General features: G+C 27.4%; 2 protein-coding genes across 3 annotated transcripts in view; one reads left to right on the forward strand and one right to left on the reverse strand.

Annotated features, from left to right (window-relative positions):
• The first annotated feature begins 806 nt into the window (after positions 1-806).
• LOC107454756 (Vesicle transport through interaction with t-SNAREs 1b) lies at positions 807-6,300 on the forward strand. 2 transcript variants are annotated; one of them, XM_016072036.3, is made up of 2 exons: positions 807-1,019; positions 4,723-6,300. In XM_016072036.3, exon 2 carries the CDS (start codon positions 4,729-4,731, stop codon positions 5,413-5,415), a length of 687 nt encoding a protein of 228 aa, XP_015927522.1. In that variant the 5' UTR covers positions 807-1,019; positions 4,723-4,728; the 3' UTR covers positions 5,416-6,300. The 2 variants fall into 2 exon arrangements, with proteins under 2 accessions (XP_015927522.1, XP_071035142.1); XM_071179041.1 differs by lacking the exon at positions 807-1,019 and adding an exon at positions 2,436-2,526.
• A 1,862-nt stretch (positions 6,301-8,162) lies between these two features.
• LOC107454755 (dynein cytoplasmic heavy chain beethoven) overlaps positions 8,163-25,636 on the reverse strand; it is a 102,828-nt gene continuing 85,354 nt past the window's right edge. The window contains exons 62-74 of the mRNA XM_043040557.2: positions 25,456-25,575; positions 23,029-23,233; positions 20,457-20,617; positions 19,464-19,589; positions 17,893-18,003; positions 17,614-17,769; positions 16,646-16,727; positions 16,128-16,321; positions 13,636-13,857; positions 12,752-12,967; positions 10,478-10,677; positions 9,404-9,602; positions 8,163-8,436 (exon numbers count right to left, since the gene is read on the reverse strand). Coding sequence (XP_042896491.1) covers positions 8,278-8,436; positions 9,404-9,602; positions 10,478-10,677; positions 12,752-12,967; positions 13,636-13,857; positions 16,128-16,321; positions 16,646-16,727; positions 17,614-17,769; positions 17,893-18,003; positions 19,464-19,589; positions 20,457-20,617; positions 23,029-23,233; positions 25,456-25,575 — 2,151 coding nt within the window. The 3' untranslated portion in view covers positions 8,163-8,277. The remainder of the gene's footprint in view (positions 8,437-9,403; positions 9,603-10,477; positions 10,678-12,751; positions 12,968-13,635; positions 13,858-16,127; positions 16,322-16,645; positions 16,728-17,613; positions 17,770-17,892; positions 18,004-19,463; positions 19,590-20,456; positions 20,618-23,028; positions 23,234-25,455; positions 25,576-25,636) is intronic.

Genomic DNA, 25,636 nt, shown 5'->3' on the forward strand with positions numbered 1-25,636 from the left:
TGTAAAGAATTTTTTTTTCTAATTTGATGATAGTTCTCTATAAAATGGTTTTCTACGTCTGATTAAGAATAAAAAAAACAGCATGAAAGTTTTCAATTTTAATGTGAGGAATTTTTAGAATGGTTTTTTTCGTAATCATTCTTTATTTTACGTATTTTTGTTTATAAATAATAATTTTTTATTGAAACTTAAAATTTTTTGATAAAATTGTCAATTTTTTTTTTTTTTTTTTTTTGCAAATTAAATTATATAACATTATTGGTTTATGTATACTTTTTACCTATTTTAATGTTTAAAGTAATATGATTCATAAAACTATAGAATGTAAAGTTTAGATAGATCTTTCGTGTTATATCATTAAATTTACTAAAAACGATTTCGAAAGCATAAGGTTTTAACTCTAATAAGAAGATAAGGTACTTTTTTCTTTCGTTTATTTACAAATATTTCTCCGATGTGTTTTGAATGTTCCTTCTCTAAAAAAAAAAACGATTCCATTTTGTTTTCGCTTGCATAAGAAAAAATATCAACTTTTTTTTTTAAAATTTAATAAGCCACAATAAAGATGGAACGTTACCATGCTACACTGAAGAAATCTCCAGTGCAACTGATGATCGTGTTGTTCTGCCAGCAGTGATTCGTCTCAAATAACTCCTATAGGTCAACTTCTCCTTCTCTCTGGACGATGATTAAAGATGTAGCAATTGTGTGCAGTGAGAATTCTCCCTTGAACTGCTCAGGATCTTTTTCTTTGCATTTCCGTTCCCGTTGCTTTCAACTTCTTCATGATAAACTCAGATCGCTTGCCGATTGGAAGAAATATCAAAATCACGGTTATCGTTATAAGGGAAAAAGCTTTTATCAAATGTTAAAAGATACTGTACGTACTGTACGAAATTGTTCATTAGATCATATGCTGCGAAATAATTTTGTTTATTTACTGCAGGATGCATTTGATCTTTTGAAAATTTTATTGCCTCCTTATATTGATTTAAATTAAATCAGGTTTATGAAATTAGGTTTGTTTGTTTTCCTTTTTGTATAGATTTCGGTAAAATGCATGATTTAGACCTCAAGTTTATTAATACCATTTATTTGTAAATTTAATAATGACATGTTATCAATTAAATTAAAAATTGATATTCTTCTAAGGAGTGTTTAATATTTTATTGCTAGTTCAGTACTTTAGTTCCATATTATGAATACGTTTAAAAGCAATCTTTGTTTGCTTCTTAATATGTCGACGAAGAACTAAACAAAAGCAAAACATTTTGACGGGCCCATTCAATATTTTCTTATTTCCAGAAAAATGAGTCGCAGTTTAGTTTAAATCATCAGTGTTAATTTTCTGTTATAATGTTCGTTATTTGAGTAAATAAATCTGCACTAAAATTAATAGGTAATCAGGTAATATTGATTGTCACACCACATTCCATTACAGTTGAATTAGCAATTCTAATGAGTAAAATTAAATTTGGTTTTTATACTTCTATTCTGAATTTGAATTATCCATTTTCTAATGTTATAACTATAATTAAAGCCTTTGTTTCAAAACGAATTAATCACCACTATTGCTGTTTTAATACTAAGCATATGACTAAATCAACAACCTTAAATATTGCTATCACTTACATATTGAATGTTTAGATCAGCAGTTCCTAATTTTTCTCTGCTATAAAAATTTAATGATCGAGCATCATTTGGTGGAACCCCAAGTTTACAAATAAAATAGATGCAAATATACAAACAAAACAAAAAAAGACTACTAATTAGTTTGTTAATATTTAATGTGAAGGAAAAAAAGTTTTTTTTCATTCATCATTATTATGAATAATAGTCTTTAAAATTATGTTTTGCTTTAAACAGTTGAATTTGTTGTTCTAGTTCTGAATTTGTTTTTGGTGTACGCATAAACTTAAAATGAATTATGTACTCTGAATTATAATTTTCGAAAAAGAACTATTATAAATGTTAAGATTGGTATAGTGTGTCTGCGACTACAAAAATACTATTCCAATTCACAAGTATATGAGACATATTAAATCGATTGTATATTGGGGTACCTTTTCATAGTTGATGAAGGTTGATGTGACTCTCCCCATAATTGCTTATCAGATAATTTTTTATTTTAGAATTTGGCTATTTAATTTTGAATTGAAAAAGCTGATTCGAAGCACTGACACATTTTTTTTTGTAAAAGTATATCTTTTTTGTAATTTATGCCATAAATTGTTCTTGGAAGAAATATATATATATATTTTTTAAATTACTATTTCTTTTTTTTTTAGTTGGCATTTTACTTAAATGATTTCCTAAAAATTGCTAAAATATCAAATAAATTATAATAAAGTAAGGATTTTTGACACCTGTAATTAAATTAATAGGTAAATAATAAATTATGGTTTATTATTTACCTATTAATTTAATTACAGGTGTCAAAAATCCTTACTGTTAAAAAAAAAACTAAACTCTAGGAACCCTCGTGACCCTTCTGTGGATCCCGCCGGTTTCGCGGAACAGTATTTGGTAACCGCTGGTGTAGATTGAATTGAATTCATTATTTAATGAAATTGTGCTTATAAATATGCTCCTAAAATTTATCACCTAATAATACAATAATTTATATTAATTTTTATTCTCAATATTAATATGAATTATTGTATTATTATTTCTCAATAAGATTGTTTGAATTAAAATGATTAGCTATTTTAAAAACCAATATTCTTAGAATAGCTGATGATATTTATGGATGATTCATTGTTGCATTATGGACACTTTTTAACTAATATACTTTCTTAATTTCTGCCTAATTAGCCTGATGTATCTTTATATCCACAAAATTGTTTACTTGCAGAAAAATCAACATTTCTTTGTATGTATATCTTTAAATAAGTTATCAACTATGGTTGAGTTCCGCGACACGAAGCTTTTGGAACACATTCCAAATTCTTTCTACTTTTGATATCTAAGCAGTCCTTTTAAGACTACCCAATTTTTTAACAATCCAGTTATCTTTTTCGCATGGTGTCATTATTTATTATTTACTAAGGATAGTTTTATCACTATTTTAAATAAATCTGTTAGGAAAAAAATCTACAACAGAAAAAAATTAAAAAATAATAATTTAATTCACAATTTTTAGGAAGTTAGGCAATATTCTTATTGGATCTAGTTTGACTTGTTCTGCTTAAATTGCACTCATCAGTAAATTTTTAAATGTATATTTCATATGAATTTTTATCTTGATGAAAAAGTTTACATTTAAGAATACAGTTGGTGTATCGTTGGAAAATATTTTATATTGAAGTTAAACAATTTTTTCAAACATTTTAATTCAACTTACAATCCTTTATTTGTAACAAATATTGGAGAAAGGAATATTTGTAATGTCTCTTAAGTACCTATAAAATCAATTTTAAACTTTTTGTGCTGTTTTGAACAGCAATGTCAAAACATTTTATAGCTTAATCCAAAAACTAAAAATCTGAAAACTCACCCATTCAATTATTAAAATAGCACAAATAAATAAATAAATGGAAGGCAATTAATCATTCAAACCTTTTTTAAAATCTCTAATCTGTATCAGGATTGATGTGATGAATTGAGATTTTTTTTTTCAATGCAAGAAAGTCTTTGTAACTTACTTATGTATTGTGCTTCATATTTTGTATTTTATAAAGAATTTATTCTGAAAAATCAAACAGACCAGGTGCTCAAATTTAAGTCTAATGATTCTGTTTGAGAGCATTATCCCAGTTATCAATTTATATTTTTGCAATCAGAAAGAAATAAGAGTACAAGGGAATTTCATAAAAAATAAGTGAATCTTTTTTTTTATTTTTAAAAGAGGGTTTTTCTGAAAATTAATTTTAGATTCATTATAATGAAATTGCTTTTTGAACATATTTTCAAATGCTGCTTATATGGCTACACAACATAAATTTTTATTTAGCGTTATATTTTAAAAATATTTCATGATTTGTAACTCGCAATACATTTTTGTTCTTTTCTTTATTCATTTTTGCATTCTTTCAAATTTCCCGGAAATTTATTATTAGTTTTTTTTTTTTTATATACAATTGAATTTGTGTTGAGTATTTTTAAATAGAATTATGAATTTTAAGACCTATGTTATTATCTAGCAAGTTTTCTGAGTTAGTTTCATAGTGCTCTTATTTTCTTAAATTATCCTAAAATATGAAAAGATTCTATATTCAGCTATTAATTTAAAAAAAAAAAGAACTTCATATTAACTATAAATTCAGGCAATAATTTTAAAATTCGTTAAAGTTATGTCTATACTATTTGATTTAAATTGATTTGTCAAAAATATGTGTAATAGGGCTAAAAATTCTGGGTGGTTCGTTGGTCTGAGACCACGAAAACTTAACACCATTAAATAATTTTCAGTGTTCTCCAGGACCAGCAGTCCATGTTAAAGAATGGTTTTGTTCTTTGATTTTCAGTTTTATGTTTGGTTTGAGTTTTTGTCACAAAATAGCATTATTTGTGACAATACTTAGTGTTTACATTGTAATTTTCCCATTAAACTTTCCTTATTAACTTTTCTTTAAAAAGAAATCTTATTCAGACATATAAACAGACTAGTGAAAAGACATAAAAGCTAGCAATATCTTTTAGTTTAGTTAGTTATGTTTAAATTAAATGACCAAAATGTCTCGATTTGTACCCTTATATAATATTAAAAAAATTCTATTTTAGGGTAAAATGTCGTCTGAAATCTTTGAAAATTTAGAAGAGGATTTTATATCTTCGAGAGATGGCTTGAGTATAAAAATTGATGAACTTGTATCTAAATCTTCAGGACAAGCCAGAAAAAATCTCTTAAGAGAAATACAGAGAGAATTAGATGATGCTCAAAGTGTGTTAGAAGATCTAGAATTGGAAGCTAAGAAAGCTCCATATCCTTTTCGTTTGCAAATGAATAACCGATTAAAAAGCTATCGCCTAGACCTCAATCATATGAAGAAAAAAGTTAGTCAAAGTGAAAATAATCTTGCAACATCAAAGCGAAATCAGCTTTTAGGGCCTTCGAACCCATCGAGTAGTGCAAATTATCCTTCCGGCAACGTTGCGGCTGGAAACCGTGGGAGGTTGTTGCAAATGAATGAAACTATAGAACGAACTGGGCAGACGATAACTAGAACACAGCAGATTGCTGCAGAAACTGATCAGGTTGGTATTGCTGTTGTTGATGAACTTGGAGCTCAGAGGGAGTCTTTAATAAGGACTAAAGAAAGACTTGTAGACACTGACGCCAACCTGTCAAGAAGCAGGAAAATTTTACGTTCCATGTACCGTAGAGTTATGACTAATAAATTAATTTTAATTGTAATCATAATATTAGAAGTGGCAATTTTGTTTGGCGTTGCATACTATAAATTTTTTCGATAGTGATTATTTATTAATTTTTTTAAAAAAGAAAAGAAATTGCTTATTTATCACATTATCAAACTGTGCCTATATATAAAGATTGAATCAAAACCAAGCAATTTTTTCTATGCAAGTATATAGAAAATATTTATGCTATTAAAAGAAAGACTGCTTTATAATATTTACTTACATTTTAAAAAGTAATTTTTATTAGTGTTATATTTTTTTCATTTTCAATTGTATTTTTCTAATAAAACTTCCTTTTGCATTAAAATTATTATTTTTTTTTTCATTCTTGTATAATGCTGGAAGCTTAGAAGCACTTTATAATATCTGTCGAAAATAAAATGCATTAAAATCTATATTTATATATGCATAAAATGTATGTTTTTCTTTAGTTTCTAGTATGTTTATTCTAGTATCTTAATTAATATTTACTTTATCTACTAAATAATTTTAATTTGTAAAAGTTATTACCATTTCATTTAGTTAAAATGGTTCATTAAGTTAAGTCAAAATGTATATTTGTCACATTATGAAACTTTGCCTACATATTACGATTGAATAAAAAATCAAGCAACTTTTTCCATGCAGACATAAAATATCTTTATTATTTAAAAAATATAAGACTGCTTTTTAATATTTACTTGTATTTTAAAAAGTAATTTGTGTTTGTTATGATTATTTAACCTTAAATTGATGGCTCATTTTTTGCTGATAAAGCTGTCATCTGCATTAGAATTTATTTGTGTGTAATGTAAGAATAGAAGTGCTTCATTATAACTACCTATATTGTGATGCATTAAAATCTATATTTATGTGTACATAAAATGTATGTTTTTCTTTAATTATTCTAGTATGCTTAAAATATGTGAATTATCTAATAAATTATTTTAATTTGTAAAAGTTATAATCATTTCATATAGTTAAAATGCTATTAAATCTGTTATATGGGATGTTTGATTTTAAAACCAGCTCAAAAGTGTTAAATATAGAAAATAAAAAGTAACTTTTATTGGAGGAGAGATTGTATATCAACTCAATTAATCACTGATGATTATGTTTAAAGGTTTTGTTCTCAGACTATTTTAATACACACTTTTTGAGTCTGTTATCAACAAAGAAAGTTGGGAGTTGATTTATGCACCATTTATAAATTTAAACTGGAAGGTCCCCCCCCCACNAAAAAAAAATCTAAACTTTTATGTACCAAAAAAAAAGAACATACTGCACATCTTTTAAGTTAGCATTATTCATCAAATGTTTCAACTGTGCCAGTTTCAGACAAATGTCAAATTGGTTAGCATTTTTTTTCCAACTTGTATGAATTCAAGAGCTGACTTGTACTTTGAATTATCCCAAAATCTTCCATTTAAAAAAGGGTCACATATAATACTGGACTTAATTAACTCAACTTATTAATTGATGATCAAATTTAAGTACAGTATTTCTCTCTTTTTTTTTTTTAAGAATTTTTAGATTTTTTTAATATTAGAAAATTTTTTTCCAAACATTTAAAAAGTTTTTTTTTTTTTTTTGTCTTATCAAAAATCTTTTACTTTTATAATATTGAAGATTATGTTACAATTACTAATTATTGTTTGCATAAAATGTATATTGAGTTGTAAAATCTACTGAATTTTCTTTTTTACTGCTATACATATAGATGGTTATATGTTGGTAGCTATACATCTATATGTTGGTAGCTATACATATAGATGGAGATAACTTAACTAAATTTTCAGAAGTTTGTGCATTTATTTATATAAACTAATTTTTCAAATCTTATAAAGTTACTACAAAAGTGTTTACATAATTTCAACAATAACATGTTTTTTTAAATTGGTTTTTATTTAGAATTTTCATATAAAAAATAAACTGAGTTTTAAACTTGTTTAGTACATTATGATAGATGTACAGTGCAGGGGTGATTGTGTGCCCAACTCAAAAATCCTGAAAATTTCTTGAGTAAAAGCATTAATGATCCATTTCAAAAAACTAATTTCTTAATAAATTTAAATCATGGATATTTTCAAAACATGAAATTCTAAACAAATTATGTATAAGTTTGCTTTTATCTCTAATCACATTTATTATTCTACCAAAAAAATTTTTACAAATGAAAAAGATGCCAAGTATAAATTCTAGTTCTAATATTTTTAAATAAAATATACAAGAATTTTTATATATAAATGTGAAACTTCTGGATCTTAGATTTCCAGATTGCGGTTAGCGAAAAATCCAGATTTTTTCCGCAGCACAATTATCTCTGCCAGTGCGCCAAAAAAAACAGACCACCCTGAATAACTTTTGATTTAATGATCTAGGACTCAATGGCTGGAGGGGGTGATCTCAAATATGCTAATTATTAAGTGCAGCATGAAAATATTTGCATGGATTTATCTTTGGATAAGCAAATTTTATAATTGTGTGCAAACATTTTTCAATTCGCTTAAAAAGTTCTCTAGATATAACGAAATACAAAGAAAGTAAAATTAACATTAAGGGGTCCAAACTTCGGAGCGCTCTCCAGATCAAACTATTGGAGCCATATTTCCCAGATTGCGGCCAACCCCAAACAAAAAAAATCAATCAATGAAAGAAAGCAACAGACAGAAATAGTATTTTTTTTTAGAAAAGTTGTTAGAGTAAAATTTCTCCATCAAAGCTCATGAAAATTGCTACAACATTACTTAAGTATTTCTATTTATAATTTGATAAATGATGTACAAAAATGTTTCTTTTAGAATATTAAACAAAACAAGATATTCTAAGACTTAAAATACTTTATTTATAATCAATCCATCAAAATATATATAATCATCATGGACGGTTAAAATGACTAGTATCACAGTTTTTGTTGCATTATTTTTATTCAAGTTCTCAGCTGTTATTCAAAAACAGTGCAGCACCCGACTGTATCCACTGATCGTGGTTTCCACCACAGGGCAAACTGATGCATGTCACTATCTGTTCTCTGTCAGAAGTGAAATAAAGAGGTAATGAAATAACGTCATCTTCATTATATGGTGAAGGATAATCCTAAAGGACAAAAATAAATTATAGTTAGATATATTCATTTCAAGTAATTAAATGCAGATTTTGCACTTTAAAATTACTAGTTATGTTTGAAAATCCAGCTTATATATTTGTTCAACTTCATAATTTATAAATCAATATTTTCCATAATAGTTAATTTTATATTAAAATATTTTAGAAAATCAAGTCAAAGGGGTATAAATTGAATAATTGAGAATAATAAACATGAAATGGAAGATAAGAAAGATGTCTTTAAAATTAATGTAATGTACTTTGTGTTATAGCAAGTTAACTGTTTTTGTGGCTGACAGTTAATTATTAATTACAAAATTTTATAAATTTGAATTTAAATGTGCATAAAATCAGCGAGATAGGAAGGAGTTGGCATACCAAAGTTACCAAAACATACTTTATTTGGCATACTACCTAGTTGCAGAAAAGTACTCGTATCGATCGATGCATTCGCTACGGCCGATACAATTGCTATGGCCTAGCATAAAACATGTTTTCTAAATAATTTAATAACTTTATAGCATTCAATGCTTATAAAGGCGGTGATTGCCATTATTAATATTATAGTGGTGGTTGAAGTATTATCTCAAGGAAAATGAATAAAATCGTTTAAGTAAAAAATTCTATTTACTAAGTAGGAATTAGTATATTCAAAATAACCATATTTAAAATATACACATCATTAAAAAAAAAAATCCCTTAAGGGGACCAAGATAACATTCTCGACATCATATTAACACTTTACTTATCTATTCTCAAGTATTGTTTCAATTATTTAAGTTCTCAAAGCAGTCAAATTTTATTTCAATGTTAGGTTCCATATCAATTATTTATTCATCTAATTTCTATTCAGGAATGGTTTCAATTTTCAAAATCGTGAAATGAATCAAATTTCAATGTTTTACACCTCATGAAAACTACAAAAATACTTGATACATCAAGAAATGAATGTAAGGACCTTTGGTATCCATGCAGCAGTGAAGGATGGAATGAGTGACACAACAGGTGAATCATGCTGACATTTTGATAGTTGCTGACCATTGAATAGGCATCCTTCTAAGTAGATTCCAGTGATAGTAATATTCAGTTTGGATTCTGAGATTTTCCCTTTCCAGCTGCAGACAAACTTCAAATTATCCATTGATTCTTTGCAATGCCTAAAAATATGGTTTTGTGAAAAGAATGGCTAGAAACTCATACATATATTTATGAGTAGATAAATTATATCAATTTACCGTATCATTACTTACGATGATGGATTTATGTAGTTTTTATCAAAAGACATAAAAAGTTTTGCACGCAAAAGCTCTTAATGGAAGAAGATTCTAAGTAACACTTTCGGGAATTTAAGATACTGCTTACTAAACACACGTACTACCTTATTTAATAACCAAATTAAAAAAAATTCTATATGTATAGAAGATCATACCCACCCGCCAGTTCCGCATTGATATTTATATCGGAACTAATATTAATTTTATTTATATTTAAATTGCTTTGATGTCAAAATATTTTTCATTGTAGAGAGCACGTGGATAATCAGGAATAAAGTCGTTAAAAATTTGTTGAAGTGAATTTTGCGTGTGTAAAAATTATACCAATAGTCCAAATTATTAATCTTTGCGGTCTGTGATGCAACACTGAAATATTTTGTCGGCCCTTCGAATAAATCGGGTTGAGAGGCACTGTTTTAGATCCAAAATTTTGAGCCTTTAATGGGTGCCTCTTTAATTGTTAACATTGGTTACAAGTTTTTCATTTTACATGGCAAATATGAAGACTGATTCAAAGTGTAAAAAAAGTGCCAACATTTAGGTGAAGTTTTTTTTTAATGATTTACAGGTGAAACGTTTGAGCATTTGACAAATTTCTAACTCTTTATGCTATGCACAACACAATCACTAAACATTAATACCAAGTGATTAAAAATAAAAACTTCTCCATTAAAAAAATTTCATGAATATTTTCAATTTATAAAACATATAACATTGATTAAAATAAAATAAAAAATTACTTGATGAAATATAATTACCTAGCAGTTTGCTGTCGCAGAGCATTCAGGAATGTATCAGGATGGAAGAGATGAGATAAATCTAGGTTATCATCCAGCAAGACACCATTTTCGGCTTTTGGCAGCCATGTTTGGACAGCAAGAGCCCTACGCATAACTCCACGTAAATAGGACAGAGGGTCCTCTGGTCCTTCCCATTTCTTTTGCCAAGCATTTGGAGTCTGTTACAAATTTTTAAAAATGCACTCAATTTCAATTTATGAAACATGACAATAAATAAAAGTTTTGATCATTAGTTTACATTATTCTTTACAAATACTGAGCATAAAAACATTTTTTATTTATTTTATAATCCTTTACATTTGACTCCAAAATTTTATCAAAACAAAATTTTATCAAATAAAATTTGTTCTGCATTCCAAAGTATAGTACTGTTAATAAGTTATAGATTTGTAAGAGACATGGCTCAGATAGTTTTTTGAAAAACATAAAATTAACAACCAAAAAAAATTTTTTTTTAAGAAAATCTTATTCTACAAGCGAAGTAAAGCAGGAGTGTTTGCGATAAGAAATTTCTGAAAGTTTTATGCTACTAGTTCAGAAAATTTTGAGCTGAATTTTATAAAAATATTTCGGAGATTTGGATAAAAAGAAAAAACTATTTGTTTTTTTTATTATAGCAAACTATTTTGAAGTATCATATCTTAAGTTCTTATTTCACAAGTTTTTGCCTATGTCATTGGAATGAACACGATGTATGTACTCTTGTCTGTTATAATAATCTGTACACTATTCTATATTGTAGAGTTTCTTAATTAAAATTTTTAAACTATATTATTTAAAAAAGAAAAAAATTAATTTTTTTTTTAATATAAGGGTATTGTTACATTTTTTTCCTGAGGGGATGGAGGCTGTGTATAGATTAAACTTTCGTATATTTTTAGAAAATTTCGCAAATTTTTCAGATAATTTTTTTTTGAATCAATCACTCTCCTGATGCAAAGTTTTCACTGTAGTGTTAGTTTCCAAATGAAATATTTTTACTCATTGAGATATGTAAACAAATTACTCATAAAATAAGAAATTTCATTTGAATCTTATGTTTTTGATGCAGAAATAAGCATTCACCAGCTAGATTAAAATCTGTCCTATAGTTGCATAAATCCATTTTTCATTTTTGTATTTAAGAACACCAATCTATTTTAAACATTAATGTATTTTTAAATTTTTGATTCACCATGAAATATGTGTGCAATCCAGTTTAAAATATGCAAAAATTTAATTACTTAAAAATTTATTGTATGCATTTTGCTAGTCCTGCCCTCCAAAATTCGAAAAAACTCTCTGTTTCAGAATACAAATAAAATATACATATTTTTACTAAAAATACAATAATTTTAGTTGTTTTAGAACCCCTATTAATTTTATGGATATAAATATTGTGAAAAACATTTTTAAAAAATATAACTATCACTGTGGAAAAACAACATGGTATGGCAAAAAAATATTTTTTTAAACTAAAGTGGCATGAAGTATTGATTGTTTGGAAAATGGGAATCTTAGTTATTTTAAAACAATTTTATTATAAAATTTGATTTAGATGCGAAAAATGTTTCTTAGAGTTCAAATTATTATTTTAAAACTTCTCTTAGAAACTCAAAAAATGTTTTTTTGAAATGACATTGCTATGTGTCCCCATCCAACTAAAGCACAGATTATAAATGAGCTTTGCTTTTTTTTATTTTTATTTGAGATGAAGAGATAGTATGCATCAAAAATGAATAGAAAAATAAGAACTTTCTTCGAACCAAAAAATTTTTAAAAATGTAAAGAAAAAAAAAATTACACCAAAAATCTAGCTTTAAAACATACTTTTTTTATTTGTTAGTGCTTTCGAAGCGATTAAATACAGATATAATTAAATTTGACTGATACCCTCAATTGTTAAAATATATCTATAATAAATGTTTAAAAAAATAAAAATAATAAAAAAACCTCAGAACCTTATCTCTCATATAAAACTTAAAATAAAAGTATTTACAATACTTAAATGTCCCTCCTACTAAAATAAAAAAGCTTGATAAAGATTTATTAAACATTTAGATCTTTGTACCAGAGCTAAGCAGTATACGAATTATGTATTTCAAAACACTAATTTGAATTACAATCTTATAGTTTAATTTCTTTTTTATTTTGAAGTTTCATTAAGTATTGCGCATAAAAACTTTTAATATGTTTTACGCCTTTTTGTGATGCAGACTAAAAATTTAATTTTTATTTAAAAATATATATTACCTCATGTCTCAAAAGTGAAGTGGCAAGTGTATGTATTTCATCAGTCAAAAGAATCGCTCCTCGTATGACTTTGCTGACACAGGCTAATGATGAATGTATGTTCTGGACAAGTCTAACACCAGAATAGTACTCCAGGCGAATAAAGGAGAGAATGGGGGGTTCTTCATCTATTTGACTTTGAGGGGGCGTCAGCTGCAGGTGAAGAAGTTGAGATCCCTGAAATAGGATTTAAATTAATTTCAGAATCAAATTTCATATCATTAGCTATAATTTGGATGTAAATAAATATAACCATAAGATTTTAGAGCCTTAAATTTTACATTACGACATCTTTTAAGTGTTTCACAAAATTCTTACAAAAATAGAAGTTAAAAAAAAATTAAGTTCAAGAGTTTAATAATTCTATAATAAAACTTTATGAATATCTATTTTATAAGCAAATTAATTTTTATGAAATGAAATTATTTTTAGTATTACTTATTAGTTAAAAATATGTTAAGTGTTTTTGAAAAAATATTTATACTTTATTTCTTTGAAACACTTTTTAAACTAAATGTATAGATATACATATAAATTTTTTAAAAGAATCACTACATTTAATTTTAAAAAATTAATCAGTAATTATCCTTTATTAATTTTACAAATGGGAAAATTACACCTAATTAAAATGATAAACTTAGATAACTTTTTTTCACAATTTTGAGTAAATGAGACTTATGTAAATGACTATAACTTCATCAATTACTTTTTTTTAAATCCAAAACAGCTACCTTTCCTTTAACTTTTTTTCCCTTTTAACCTATTTTTGTTGGGTCTTAGTTTTAAATAAACACATGCATACAGATTTTAGAGCAAAATATCTAAAAGAAAAATAGGTTTTGTACCTGATTGAGTTTTTTCCATAGAACCAGTATTGGCGAGAGTTCTGCATTCCATCGATTGACATCGAATCTGTCAGCTATCTCACTCGGCCTCAGAAGTCTCTTCAGTTGTTCAATCATTCTTCGACTAGAATTTAACTGAGCAGATCTCTCTATGTTTTCAGGTAGTCCAAACAGATCTGGATTGTCTGCGTCTGGTAAGCCACGGATAACCTGGAGGTGCTCCTGTCAAACAATTACCATAATTCAGCTTAAAAGCATTTCATGTTTTTACTTAAATATGAAAAGCACTCATTTTGCTATATAAGAGAAAAAATTATTAACTATGAAACCGTTTGTAACAATGCTTGTTAATTGGAAAGGATTATGTAACTACAATATTTCATAGACCTGTTTACAATTTGGTGATTAAGTCTTTTGAGTGGTTTAGTTTTTCTTATGTTTTGTTTTTCTTATGTTATGTTTTATGATAGGTGAGGTTGAACAAAAGACAATCCCGATTGTACTTGTATGTATATATATATGCCTGATTTAGATAATTTATTGGATTCTTTGTTATATTCTATACTGAATCGAAAGAAATCAAAAACAAGTGGATGAAATAAATAATTTAGAAGTTATAAGAATAATAAATGTTTCATATGTGCAGAGTATCTTAATACCAAAGTGCTTCATACTTTCCACAATACCTATAAATACTTTTAACATTGCTTTTTATACAGGTGCACTATTGCCATGTATGCAATTTTTATTCTTAATTCAATAGGATCAAAATAAACTCAATAAAACTAATAGCTCAGTAATGAGTGTTTTATGAATAAAAATTATAAATTTTGACTTGTACCTTTTATGCATATAACTCCAATAACCTTTAAATTATTAGTTCTATAAACTTTGCTCTCATCTCATTCAATTTAGCATAAAAATATATTTAAAAACAATGCTTTGCTTGTCTAGACAACAATGTCAGATGTGTAAAAGGAAATTTTTTAAAACATTTAACAAATTTTTTTTATGTGATACCTTTTTATAACTTTGGAACTGCATGTTAGTAAGTCCTATTGACTTGGTACTATACAAGGGTAATTGTGAGCCCAAGTCAAAATTCCGGAAAATTTCTTGAGTTTAAAAAAAACCAAAAAAAAAAACAGTTTAATTTGAAAAATGAGAAAGAAATTTAAACAAGGTTTTTTTCCTTTTTCTCAATATTTCTTAGTTTACTTAAAATATATTTAAAATTTTACACATGCCTATACCATTTACACATACCTATGATGACCTGGAGAAGTAATTAAAATTTACAAATATGTCTTTCTTTCTTGAGTTTATGATTATAATAACTATTTACTCATAAAATTATTATTAATCATGAATATAAGCTTATAAAGTATCTGGCTCTCCCTTACAAACAAATAAAATAAACTGTGTTTTTAAGTTCCACCTTTGAAAATTTGATTTCCGGAAACTTCTATGATCAATGATTTTTTGAAACGTCTGGACCTTCGATTTCGGAAACTTCCGGATCACTGTTAGCGAAAAATCTGGAAATCCGGATTTTTCCGGAGCACAATCAGCTCTGACTATCGATAAAAAATACAACAAAGCAATACCCCACTTATCTAGATAGTTCTAAATGCATACTTTCATTTTTCTTAATGCACAAGAAAAAAAATTAGATGGCTCATAATTCTATTGATCCCATACATTGGTGTACCATTATAATAGATTTTCAAAGGAAAGAAATACTTCATAGCAGTATTACTAATGCAAGTGGCATATGAACATCATCAGGGAATACTTTGTATTTTTTTATACCTTTGTGCCAATTATGTAGTACAACTGAATAACAAATATAATAAAAAGTAAAGTATTTTTGCAACTGCCAGTTATTGACCAAGAAAGAATAATGGAGGTTAACAAATAAAGTAAGGCTCAACAAATTTGAGATCAAAGTCATGAACAGAGGCGATGAAGCACACCTTTTACTTCCCAGACTAGCTTAGAGTTATTAATCTAAAGCTAGACAGGCTTCAAAATTCTACTGTGGATAGAAATCTGGTTCTTCACAATATCACTTTAATTATTCACTGAATGAATATTGAACAGCTACAATCAAAATTGTAAGAATTGACTGAATGTCTATTAAGATGCACTAAATTACTTTTGGAAAACGTTTCTAACTTCACCAGAACGAATTTTACCAAGTATCTCTGATTAAAAGTATCCATGTATTCTAATAAAAGCTTCTAGAAAGCAATAAACTCAAATAGTTTTTTGTATACTTAATACTATTTAGACCCGGATGAAATATACTGATTGCTTTTCATCAACTGGAAAACAAGAGCTTCAAGCTGTCATCTACCATTTTAGGGTTAATAGCTCCGATGCAGATCCAGAAATTTACAAAAGTTATTTTAATACAGTGGCTAGTATAAACTTGGTACAGAAGCTAACTGTTACAGATTTATAGTTTGAATGTCACTTATATTGTTTACCTTAAAGTCAGCTGATTTAGGAAGTGATGTGTTTCCACCTAGAGCTTTCCTAGAACCACCGCTCAATATTTTGCTGTCAAAAAATTCTCTCAAATAAGATGAGAGGACACGTAAGTCGAAGAATACATCAATCCTTCCACCATACACAGCAGTCTCAAAAAGACCCTGAATGCATTCCCATTGAACTGTTTGATCTAAATAGAAAAATCATTAAAAACAACTTATCTTTTTGTGTTGTGAGCATAAGCTTATATGTAAAACTATATTAGAATAGAAAAACAGAAATCCACACAAGGGAACATTCTGCATTGTTTAGTGACATTTTCATTAAATAACTTTTTATTCAGGGAAATTTAATAAAATAATCTGTTGCTAGACAACTGAGAAAAATTTGATAAAGGTCTGACTTTTTCCGGTTTCTAAACGTTTTCCCCTCTAGTTGCTAAGCAACAAGTTTGTAAATGAAAAAATTTCCCCCAAATGCTATAAAATGTTCCCTTGTTTGTTTCTTTTTTTACTTGTGTTTGAGAGGAGTCTATCAATAATATCAGCTGCTACACGTAAATCGGCAGAGCTAAACTCATAAAATTTGGTCCAACCCTGAAATTAAAATAACTCTTAGATATTGTCTTTCAAAGTTATAATCTCAAATAGTCTGAATAAAAGTGAAAGGTAATAACATTAGAAATCTTGTATAAAGAATAAAATAAAACAAAGAATAGAATAAAACAAAGAATAAAAATAAAATAAAGAATAAAATAAGACAAAGAACAAAATGAAAACAATTTCATACATTAGCTTTTTGGAAAGACTATTTCACATAGTGTTCACATAGTTTGGAAAGACTATTTCACATAGTTTATAGTTCCATTTAGTGTGTGTAGATCAACAAAGCAGTAAATAAAAATGTACATGCCTAAACTCTATACCTAGCAGATTTTATTTTATTTCTTAAATCTATTATAAATAATAATCAAAATTCTGTTATAAATCATAATTAAACCATTAAATAATTTTGGTGTAGAAATGTACACATTTTTATGAAGATTAAAAAGTTTTTTTTTTAAAAAAAGCAGGTATGCAGTCAATTAAAATTCATTTCCAAAAAACAAAATCTATTTTAAATAACAAAAATTACATTTTTGATTTTTTGTGAATTCAGCTTCAGATTTTTACCAGAAAATAGTAATGAAACAGTTCTTTTTTAATTTATTTATTGTAATAAAATTGGTAATTGTTATTTGTTAATTGCTCTTTATTTTAAAGAAATTATTTTTTAAAAAAAAAACAAATCAATATAAACTAATAATTACTACTAATTTAATATAAACAGATACAATGAATTAGATTGCTATGAACATCCCAATGACTTTTCACCAATAAAAAGTTTCAACTGATCTTTCAAGAATCAGTAACTTAAAACAATTTGCTTCGAACAATATAATAATAGACAGTACGTAAAGTTATCAAAAAGTCAAAATAATACCTGAGGAATATAAATTCTTCTTTCTTGTATAATGGCATGAAACCAGGATAAGATAAATAGAGTTCTCGATCTCAAAACATTTCCTCCCTTTGATAGGTATGGAGGAGGCCAGGAATCATATGTTCTTAACATATTTCTACGTATTCCAGGAGGAGCCTACATATTTTTCAACAAAATAAATAAGCTTGCTACATTTCAATAATTTGTTAAGAGTTCTTCAACCCTTTTTTTAGAAAATGTTGCAACAATTAAACATTAGCAATAAAACATTATTATTACCTCATACGTAATTTTAAGACACATTTCTAGGAGAACTGGTGAAAAATTAGGGTGGACTTCAGATGTCAACCAAAGTCGAAAATTTGAAGATGGTTTCAAAAATGAAAGTTCCTACGAAATTATTAACACAATAATTGAAATATTAATTTAACACAAGCTTAATTAATTAAACACAAGAAACACAGATTATATTTGTTTCATAAAAAAAACAATACATTTTAATGCAAATGCCAAAAAAATTTAACAAAAATACAAGAAACATACATAGGGTCACCAAAGAAGACATTTCTTTTGTTGCAGAAATTATACAATATAACATACATAATATATTACAGTACAATGTTGAAAGTTGATATAATATCTATACAATGGTATAATACTAGCAAGAATATAATTATAATAAATTAAAACCAATTATAAAAGAATGTGCAAAATAAAATTTTACTATAAAACACAATCAAGATAAAAGTTTTAAAAATAAATAACACAACATAATTAAATGCATAACATTTTAAAAAATGTTAGAATAAAAATTCATTTGATTATATAGACATCAGACTTGCATTCTGTTATAAAAACACGAGTGAAAATATCTTTAAAATATGTAAATAAACAATAAAATTTCTTCTAAAAGATCTTTTTTATTTATTTTTTTAAAATGTAAAACACACATTCTATTACAATGAAATGCACTAAGCCGCACAGAAATACATTCTATTACAAAATTCTTAAGCACATTTTATAGAATATATGACAACAACTTATTATACTGTTAGAGAAGTTCTAAAAAATTGTATAACTTCATAAATATGAGTGAATCAGGATTAAAACTTTTAAAAGTTGAACCATTTGTGCACATGTAAAATAAGTATGAATCATTATTTTTGTCAAAGATTAACGCTGGGTCCTTTTCTCGAATAAGAATATTTATGAAAATATTAATCTTTATAAAATAGGAATAGATTTTTTTCGTCATTTTCAGATTTAAAACAAAGGGCAAAAAAGTTCACACAGCAAAAAATCATGCTTAAAGGAGTGTAAAAATATCTATTGGCTGGAAAAGTGATTTTTTTTTTGAAAATTTAGTCATTAAAAAGGAATCAGTTCATAAATGTTTCATGCATTTTATCATTCGGCATAGGTTAAAATTTCTACAATCTGGTACGTTTGATCAAAGTTAGTTTTTTATAAAAAAAATAATAATAATAAAATAAAAAATTTTAAAAAAACTCTTATATTTAAAGCATTCTACATTTTCCAAAGATTCGAACACCTGAATGTTCTATAGTAAATAATGCAATTTAAATTTTTTCCTTAAGCTATTTTACTGTTTCTGCCATCTACAAAAGGTCTTGAAATTAAAAAAAAAATGCAGCTGTTATAAAATTAATGTAATGTCATTTTTCAACTCTCTGTTGCCTCATTTGAAGAGAAGAATATTTTTTATTTTTACAGAAGTCTTTTATAGACAGTAGTAGTATCAAAATCTAACGTGAATATTTCAAAGTCTGGAAGTTTTCAATAAGCAAGCAGAAAGGCAAATAAAAAAATTAATAGAAGGAAGAAATTACTTTGAGTAATGTTGGCAACCAATGAGTCACAAGGTGCAAATTTTTCAAGCACAACCAATAACCATCCGCAGCACACGTTTTAAGGTTTTCAACAGCAACTTCCATCTGCCCTTGACCCATCGATACCTAAAGATGAAAAATAAATGAATATGTAAATTAGACAAAACCCTCTAAATGCAATTTATATGTCTTTTAAATATTAGAGATGATACATTGTAGAATTTAACTACTGCCCTTGACCAGTTAGAAAATATTGATATTTAATAAATTTCCAATTTGCATTATTTTTTGCATTTATCAATATTTTCGTTACCTATATTAAACTATTGAAATTTCCAAATAATATCTAATTCCATCATTATTTTAATAGATAACAATTGCAACATTATCTTATTCGATATTTATCATCGTCAACAATGATCACAAATATTATTGTATTTGATTATTATAGTTATTGATATAATCTAAATTGGTTTCAATGGTTGTCTATAATTATTGTACATTCAATATTTATAAAAAAAAACTAAAGTATTTCTGCAACTGATAATTTTGTGCAAAGGAGTTACGAAGGTTAAAGTTTCACTGTTTGTGATCAAGAAACAGCATGATGGTAACAGTGTGAATCGCATTGCACACCAGAATCTTTATTTCTCGTAATCAGGCAGGTGAGCTTCAAGCAACCGCTGGAGACTGAACCCTAGTACTTCACAATGAGAGCCCAGTACCATTCGGAATTTATATTAAGATATAATATTTTAGTTGTATTGTGAGAATAATTTTTAACTATTGCTATGGCAAATTTGAAAAACTATCTACCTCGCACAATTAAATATGGAAAATAAAAGAAATATATACTTGAACATAGTTTTCCACACCAATAGTGGCATAATATTTTAGTTGTATTGTGAGAATAATTTTTAACTATTGCTATGGCAAATTTGAAAAACTATCTACCTCGCACAATTAAATATGGAAAATAAAAGAAATATATACTTGAACATAGTTTTCCACACCAATAGTGGCAGTTGCTAACTCATACAGTTCTTGAGATGGATCAACACCAGGAGAGATAATTATCAAAATGGGTTCTTCGTAAGAAGTGGTCTGTAGAAGGTTTTTCAGATTGACAGCTTGAGGAAACAGCTCTTTCAGACCTATAGATGTTTAGGGCTGATAATTACTCAGAATTCAAACAAGAATTATATAAACTCTGCTTTGCCTTAACTAATTGAAAAGTATTACAGAAGCTAATGTATGCAATATAAATTTTTTTATTTCGGTAATTGTAATTAAAAATATTCATTACAGAGGAAAATTGGAGAAAAAATATAAAAATTGAGAGCCTTTTTAATGTTAATCATATTTTGTTATATACGTATGTCATGTTAATCATATGTTTTAAACTGTTACAGCAATATTTAGATACATATTATGTGAGCATGCAATATTACACGGACAAAGTTAAAACTTTTATGGCTTCAATTATTATAATTATTTAAATTATTTTTTTACAAAGGACATATTTATTATTCAAACTATTTAAGAACTCTAAAGGGCAATTTTTGGGAAATTTTCAATACACTAGTATATAAATATCTCAGTTTCCAAAATGTCAGTTGAAGTACTTTGGGTATTGCAGAGTGTGATTATGCAATTAAAACAATCGATAAAAACATTAAAAAAAACTCTGAGTTTCTTGTCATGCAACATGTTTTTTTCTTCTTGTTAAATACACAAAAATACTATTATTTCAATTTCATAATTTTTTCTAACATCTAACCAGTAAATAACTTTTTGAACTGTCATCAACATGTACCAGAAAGCAAGGTGTAACACTTCTCTTCAAAAGTCTTTCATTCATTAAACATTATTTGAAAGGAAGGGAACATTATTTGAAAAATCAAACTTTCCTGTAACTTAAGATTAAATTAACTCATAACATTGCAGAGAAATTACACAAGACTTACAGACTTTATTCAGACCTAACGATTCTTACTATTATTTGAAATCCTTAAATTCGATGCAAAGTAACCTAGTATTGGATTTGCTAGCATATATAAATTGCATGATAAATTGTTTGGATAAATATATTCAAATGATGTTACTAATATTAATTTATTTTATATTGAACAGGAATGAATGGTTACTATGTAATTAATTGTTGCACTTGATGCATAAAAAATTATTCTTCCATCTTAAGAACCATTCAAAATATACTAAAGGGTATTACAATGCATGGCAATATCCAGGTATATCTTCGAATCAAAATACTTAAATAGAGAATAACGTTTCCATTATTTTCAATTTTAAAAATTACTTCTAAAGCACTTAAAACAATACATGATTTTCAACTCATTCTAAAAAGAAAGAAGTCATTTTGTTTAAATGCCATTGTGTAACCTAAAAATATTTAAGGTATAAAAAAATATACAGTTTATGGCATCAAAAATCAATCAACTCTAGATAATTTTCAACAGTAAATTATATACATATAAAAATTAAGTTTCCCACAAATATTGAGCTTCTGCAATTAACAATACTGAGTTAGACAATTATAAAGAGTATACCGTATATTCCGGCGCATAACGCGCACCCGTAATTTCTAATACTTTTTTTAAATTTTAAGATATACTCTTCCCAAATGTAATTTTCCAAAAGGTATTTTTGTTCATGTCCACGAAAAATGCTGGATGGACGAAAATTGTACTAAATTGTGGGTAAAAAATGTCTGGCAAATCCGTCCTGGTTGCGTAAGAAAACCAGAAAACCTTTTAGTGTGGGACATGTTTAGGTTCCACCTTACAGATAATGCAAAAAAATTGTTGAATGAATGTAACACCGATATGGCAGTTATTACGGGCGGATTGACACCATTAGTTCAGCCATTGGACGTCTGCTTTTAAAGCCAATTTAAAAAAGCAGTGGAACACTTGGATGTTGGAGGGCGAGAAAACCTTTACGAAAGGAGGACATATGCGTCATGCAAGTTTGGAAACAGTGTGTGAATGGATATTAAAAGCATGGGATGAAATTAAAGCCTGAGATGCTTAGAAAATCATTCAAAAAATGCAGCATTTCAAATCATTTGGACGGATCAGAAGATGACTGTTTATTTATGGATGAGGGTAACACAGATGATGAAGACGAAGCAGATTGTGATGACGTGCCTGAAGAAATAACGGAAGACGAATATAGTGAACTACTTATGTAATAACGAAAATCAATAAAGTATATAGGTAAAGGTATGTTATTTCTTTAAAATAAAAGTATTTTTCTATATTTAAATTTTTTAATCTATAATTTTTTATATTCGGTGTATACCGCGCACCCGTAAATTCCAATGTTATTTTTTGTATTAAAAGTGCGCGTTATACGCCGGAATATACGGTAACTGTATTCATATAAATATTAAGTTCAACAAGCTTCAAAAAAAGAGCTAATGCAATTAAAGAAATTGAGTTCATAATCAGGAGTGAAATTATAAAGACAAATACTACAAATATTGGCCTAGTGCCATTGATAGGACATTTATAATAAGTGAAATAATTCATAGTTTTACATTTACCTAATACTCTACTAGCAAAAAGAGCACTTGCACTGTACAATCTATCAGGCCTTAAGGCTTGCACAAGTAGAAGCTGTTGAAAAATACTAATTTTGGATGACACTGCAGGTGGTAATTCATGCTCACAGCGACTACTTTTAGAAAAGCTCTCCCACAGTTTTGCATCTGGTAGTTGCAGCACACTGAATAAATGTGGAAAGGTGGTCTGAAAATAAATATTATTACCATGATTGAACAATTGATTTCATTAATCAACAATTGACAATAAGATTGAGCAATATCTTAATTCTTTACACAACAATAATGTGATACAATTAATAAAATGATGAATTAAAACATTATTGTGCAATTTCTTAATCTACTCATCGTGACTTATACCAGTATTGCTATTTCAGCATCTATATCTTTTGATGAAAATGGCGATTTTTAATTGAAAACTAAATCATACTGTATTACATAAAACAGGCATATTTATTCTTGATCTATTGCTACTGTCAACTATAAAGTTTAGTTGATATTAATAATCATACTATTTCGATATCTATCACAAATTCAAAAACTTAACACTTAAATTTTACAGTATAGAAGCACATAAAGCAACATTCGGAAAACTTTAAATTATAAGCAATATGATTTATAATAAAAATCTAATTAAATATTTATCATAAATTCATCATCTTTTTCTTAGTTTATAAGTTGAAGATTATAGCTTACAAACATGCTGAGCAGCATTCCCAAAATTTTACATTTTCCATATTTCAGAACCTGTTGTATCAGATATAAACTTTGATTTATTACCTGAAGTCTTTAGATAAGGTGGAATTCAATGGAAAAATGTTTGCTTGAAAACTTTCTTAAGCTACAAGCAAAACCATCAAAAGTTAAGCATATTTGCATCACGAATGGTATGGCTCATGAACTTGCATCATGAATGCAATATTTTAGAAATTTATATTAAAATAAATAAGAGAGTCATAGATTTGAAAAAAAAATTCACCCAATAACAATTTTAATTTTTAATAATTTAATTCCTATTCATTGCAACAAGATATTATAGGCAACCGCGTTTCATTTAAATATTTAAAAGTTACTACAAGAAATAGAAAATTTTGTGAGTACGAACTACTTATTGACGAACTTAGATAAAATGAAAAACTTTTAGGAACACATATTCTCAATTAAAAAAAACTCTCTGCAAACAATTGATTAGCTATTGTAGCTAGTTTCAACCCTTTTGTCACCACCTCATTCTGGTGACATTCGTTTAAACAAATGCTTTAATTTTTATAAAACTATATATTGATCCATACCACAGGGATGGGTTGGGTAAAAAAAACAAAAAAGCAGAAAATAGCAATCCAAAAATGTAATGCGCACACTTTTTAAATAATTGAAGAAAAAAAACACTTGAAATTTAAGCAAGAAAAAAGTGTTCTTTGGAACATTGGTTATCAACATTTTAATAAATATATCAATCAAGAAGATTTTATTCATTTACTCAAATTGTGTGAATATTCTCAATGTATGATTTATAAATCACGAGAATACGTATCTTGATGTTTGATTTAAAAATCGTTTGAATACAAATCTCGATGTTTGATTTTAAAATCGTGTTGATATGAATCGCGATGTTTGATTATCAAATCTCGAAAATACCAATTCTAATGAGCAATTTTTAAGTTATTTGAACACGAATCGTAATAGTGCCTTTTAAATTGTATGAATACGAAACGGGATGTTTGATATGAAATTGTGAAAATACGAAGCATGATGTGTGATTTTAAATTGCGTTATTACGAATCACGAAATGCGAATTTAAGTCATGTGGATGTCGCGTTTGCATAGGTAGGTAGGAAAATGCGGAAAACGAATTGTTTTCTTCTCGGGAATTTGAAAAAGACAAACTGTCTTTGAGAGGGCCGGGAAAACCTGGTTGGTAGGGCATTGGGCCAATGTCATTTAAAGAGAATAGGCCAATGTTCAAGAGATCGTGGGTTCGATCCCCGTCAGCTGAAAACTCCCCGCGTAGTAAATGGTGATTGATGCATGTTACATCTGTTGCATCACAAAGTCCTCCATGTTCACATAACAAATCATACCTCTGGGGGTACTGATCCAGGAGTTTCCTTGTCTCCTGGATTGGTTCAAAATTACAGGGCTACGGACTTGAACATTTGTAGTCATAAACCCAAAATTGGGTTCAACTATAAAATAAAAACTTTCTTTGAAAAAGCAGTTTTTTCTAATTAAATTGAAAAGAGCCTCATTCCTGATACCAGCATGTCTGAACTTCAAATGCAATGACGTAATTGCAGGAAGTGTGCAGCAGGAAAAAATTCTCATAACAACCTTTCGGCAATGGTGACAAATTTTTCTAAAATGGCGCTAGTATATCTGCTTATAGAATTTAAAACAAATAATTTCAACCTTCAACAATGCAACGGGTATAGCTCTTCCTTCTTCCATCCAATTTGGAAGGGCAGCCTTCAGTTCTTCCTGATCAAACTTTGATTCAGTAATCAGAACACCTGTAAAAGCCTCCCATTCCTGCAACAAATCATAATGGCTAGTTAGATTATGATGGGGTGTAAAACAAAACAGAACAGCT

This window comes from Parasteatoda tepidariorum, chromosome 3 (assembly GCF_043381705.1).
Source record: "Parasteatoda tepidariorum isolate YZ-2023 chromosome 3, CAS_Ptep_4.0, whole genome shotgun sequence".
NCBI lineage: Eukaryota > Metazoa > Arthropoda > Arachnida > Araneae > Theridiidae > Parasteatoda > Parasteatoda tepidariorum.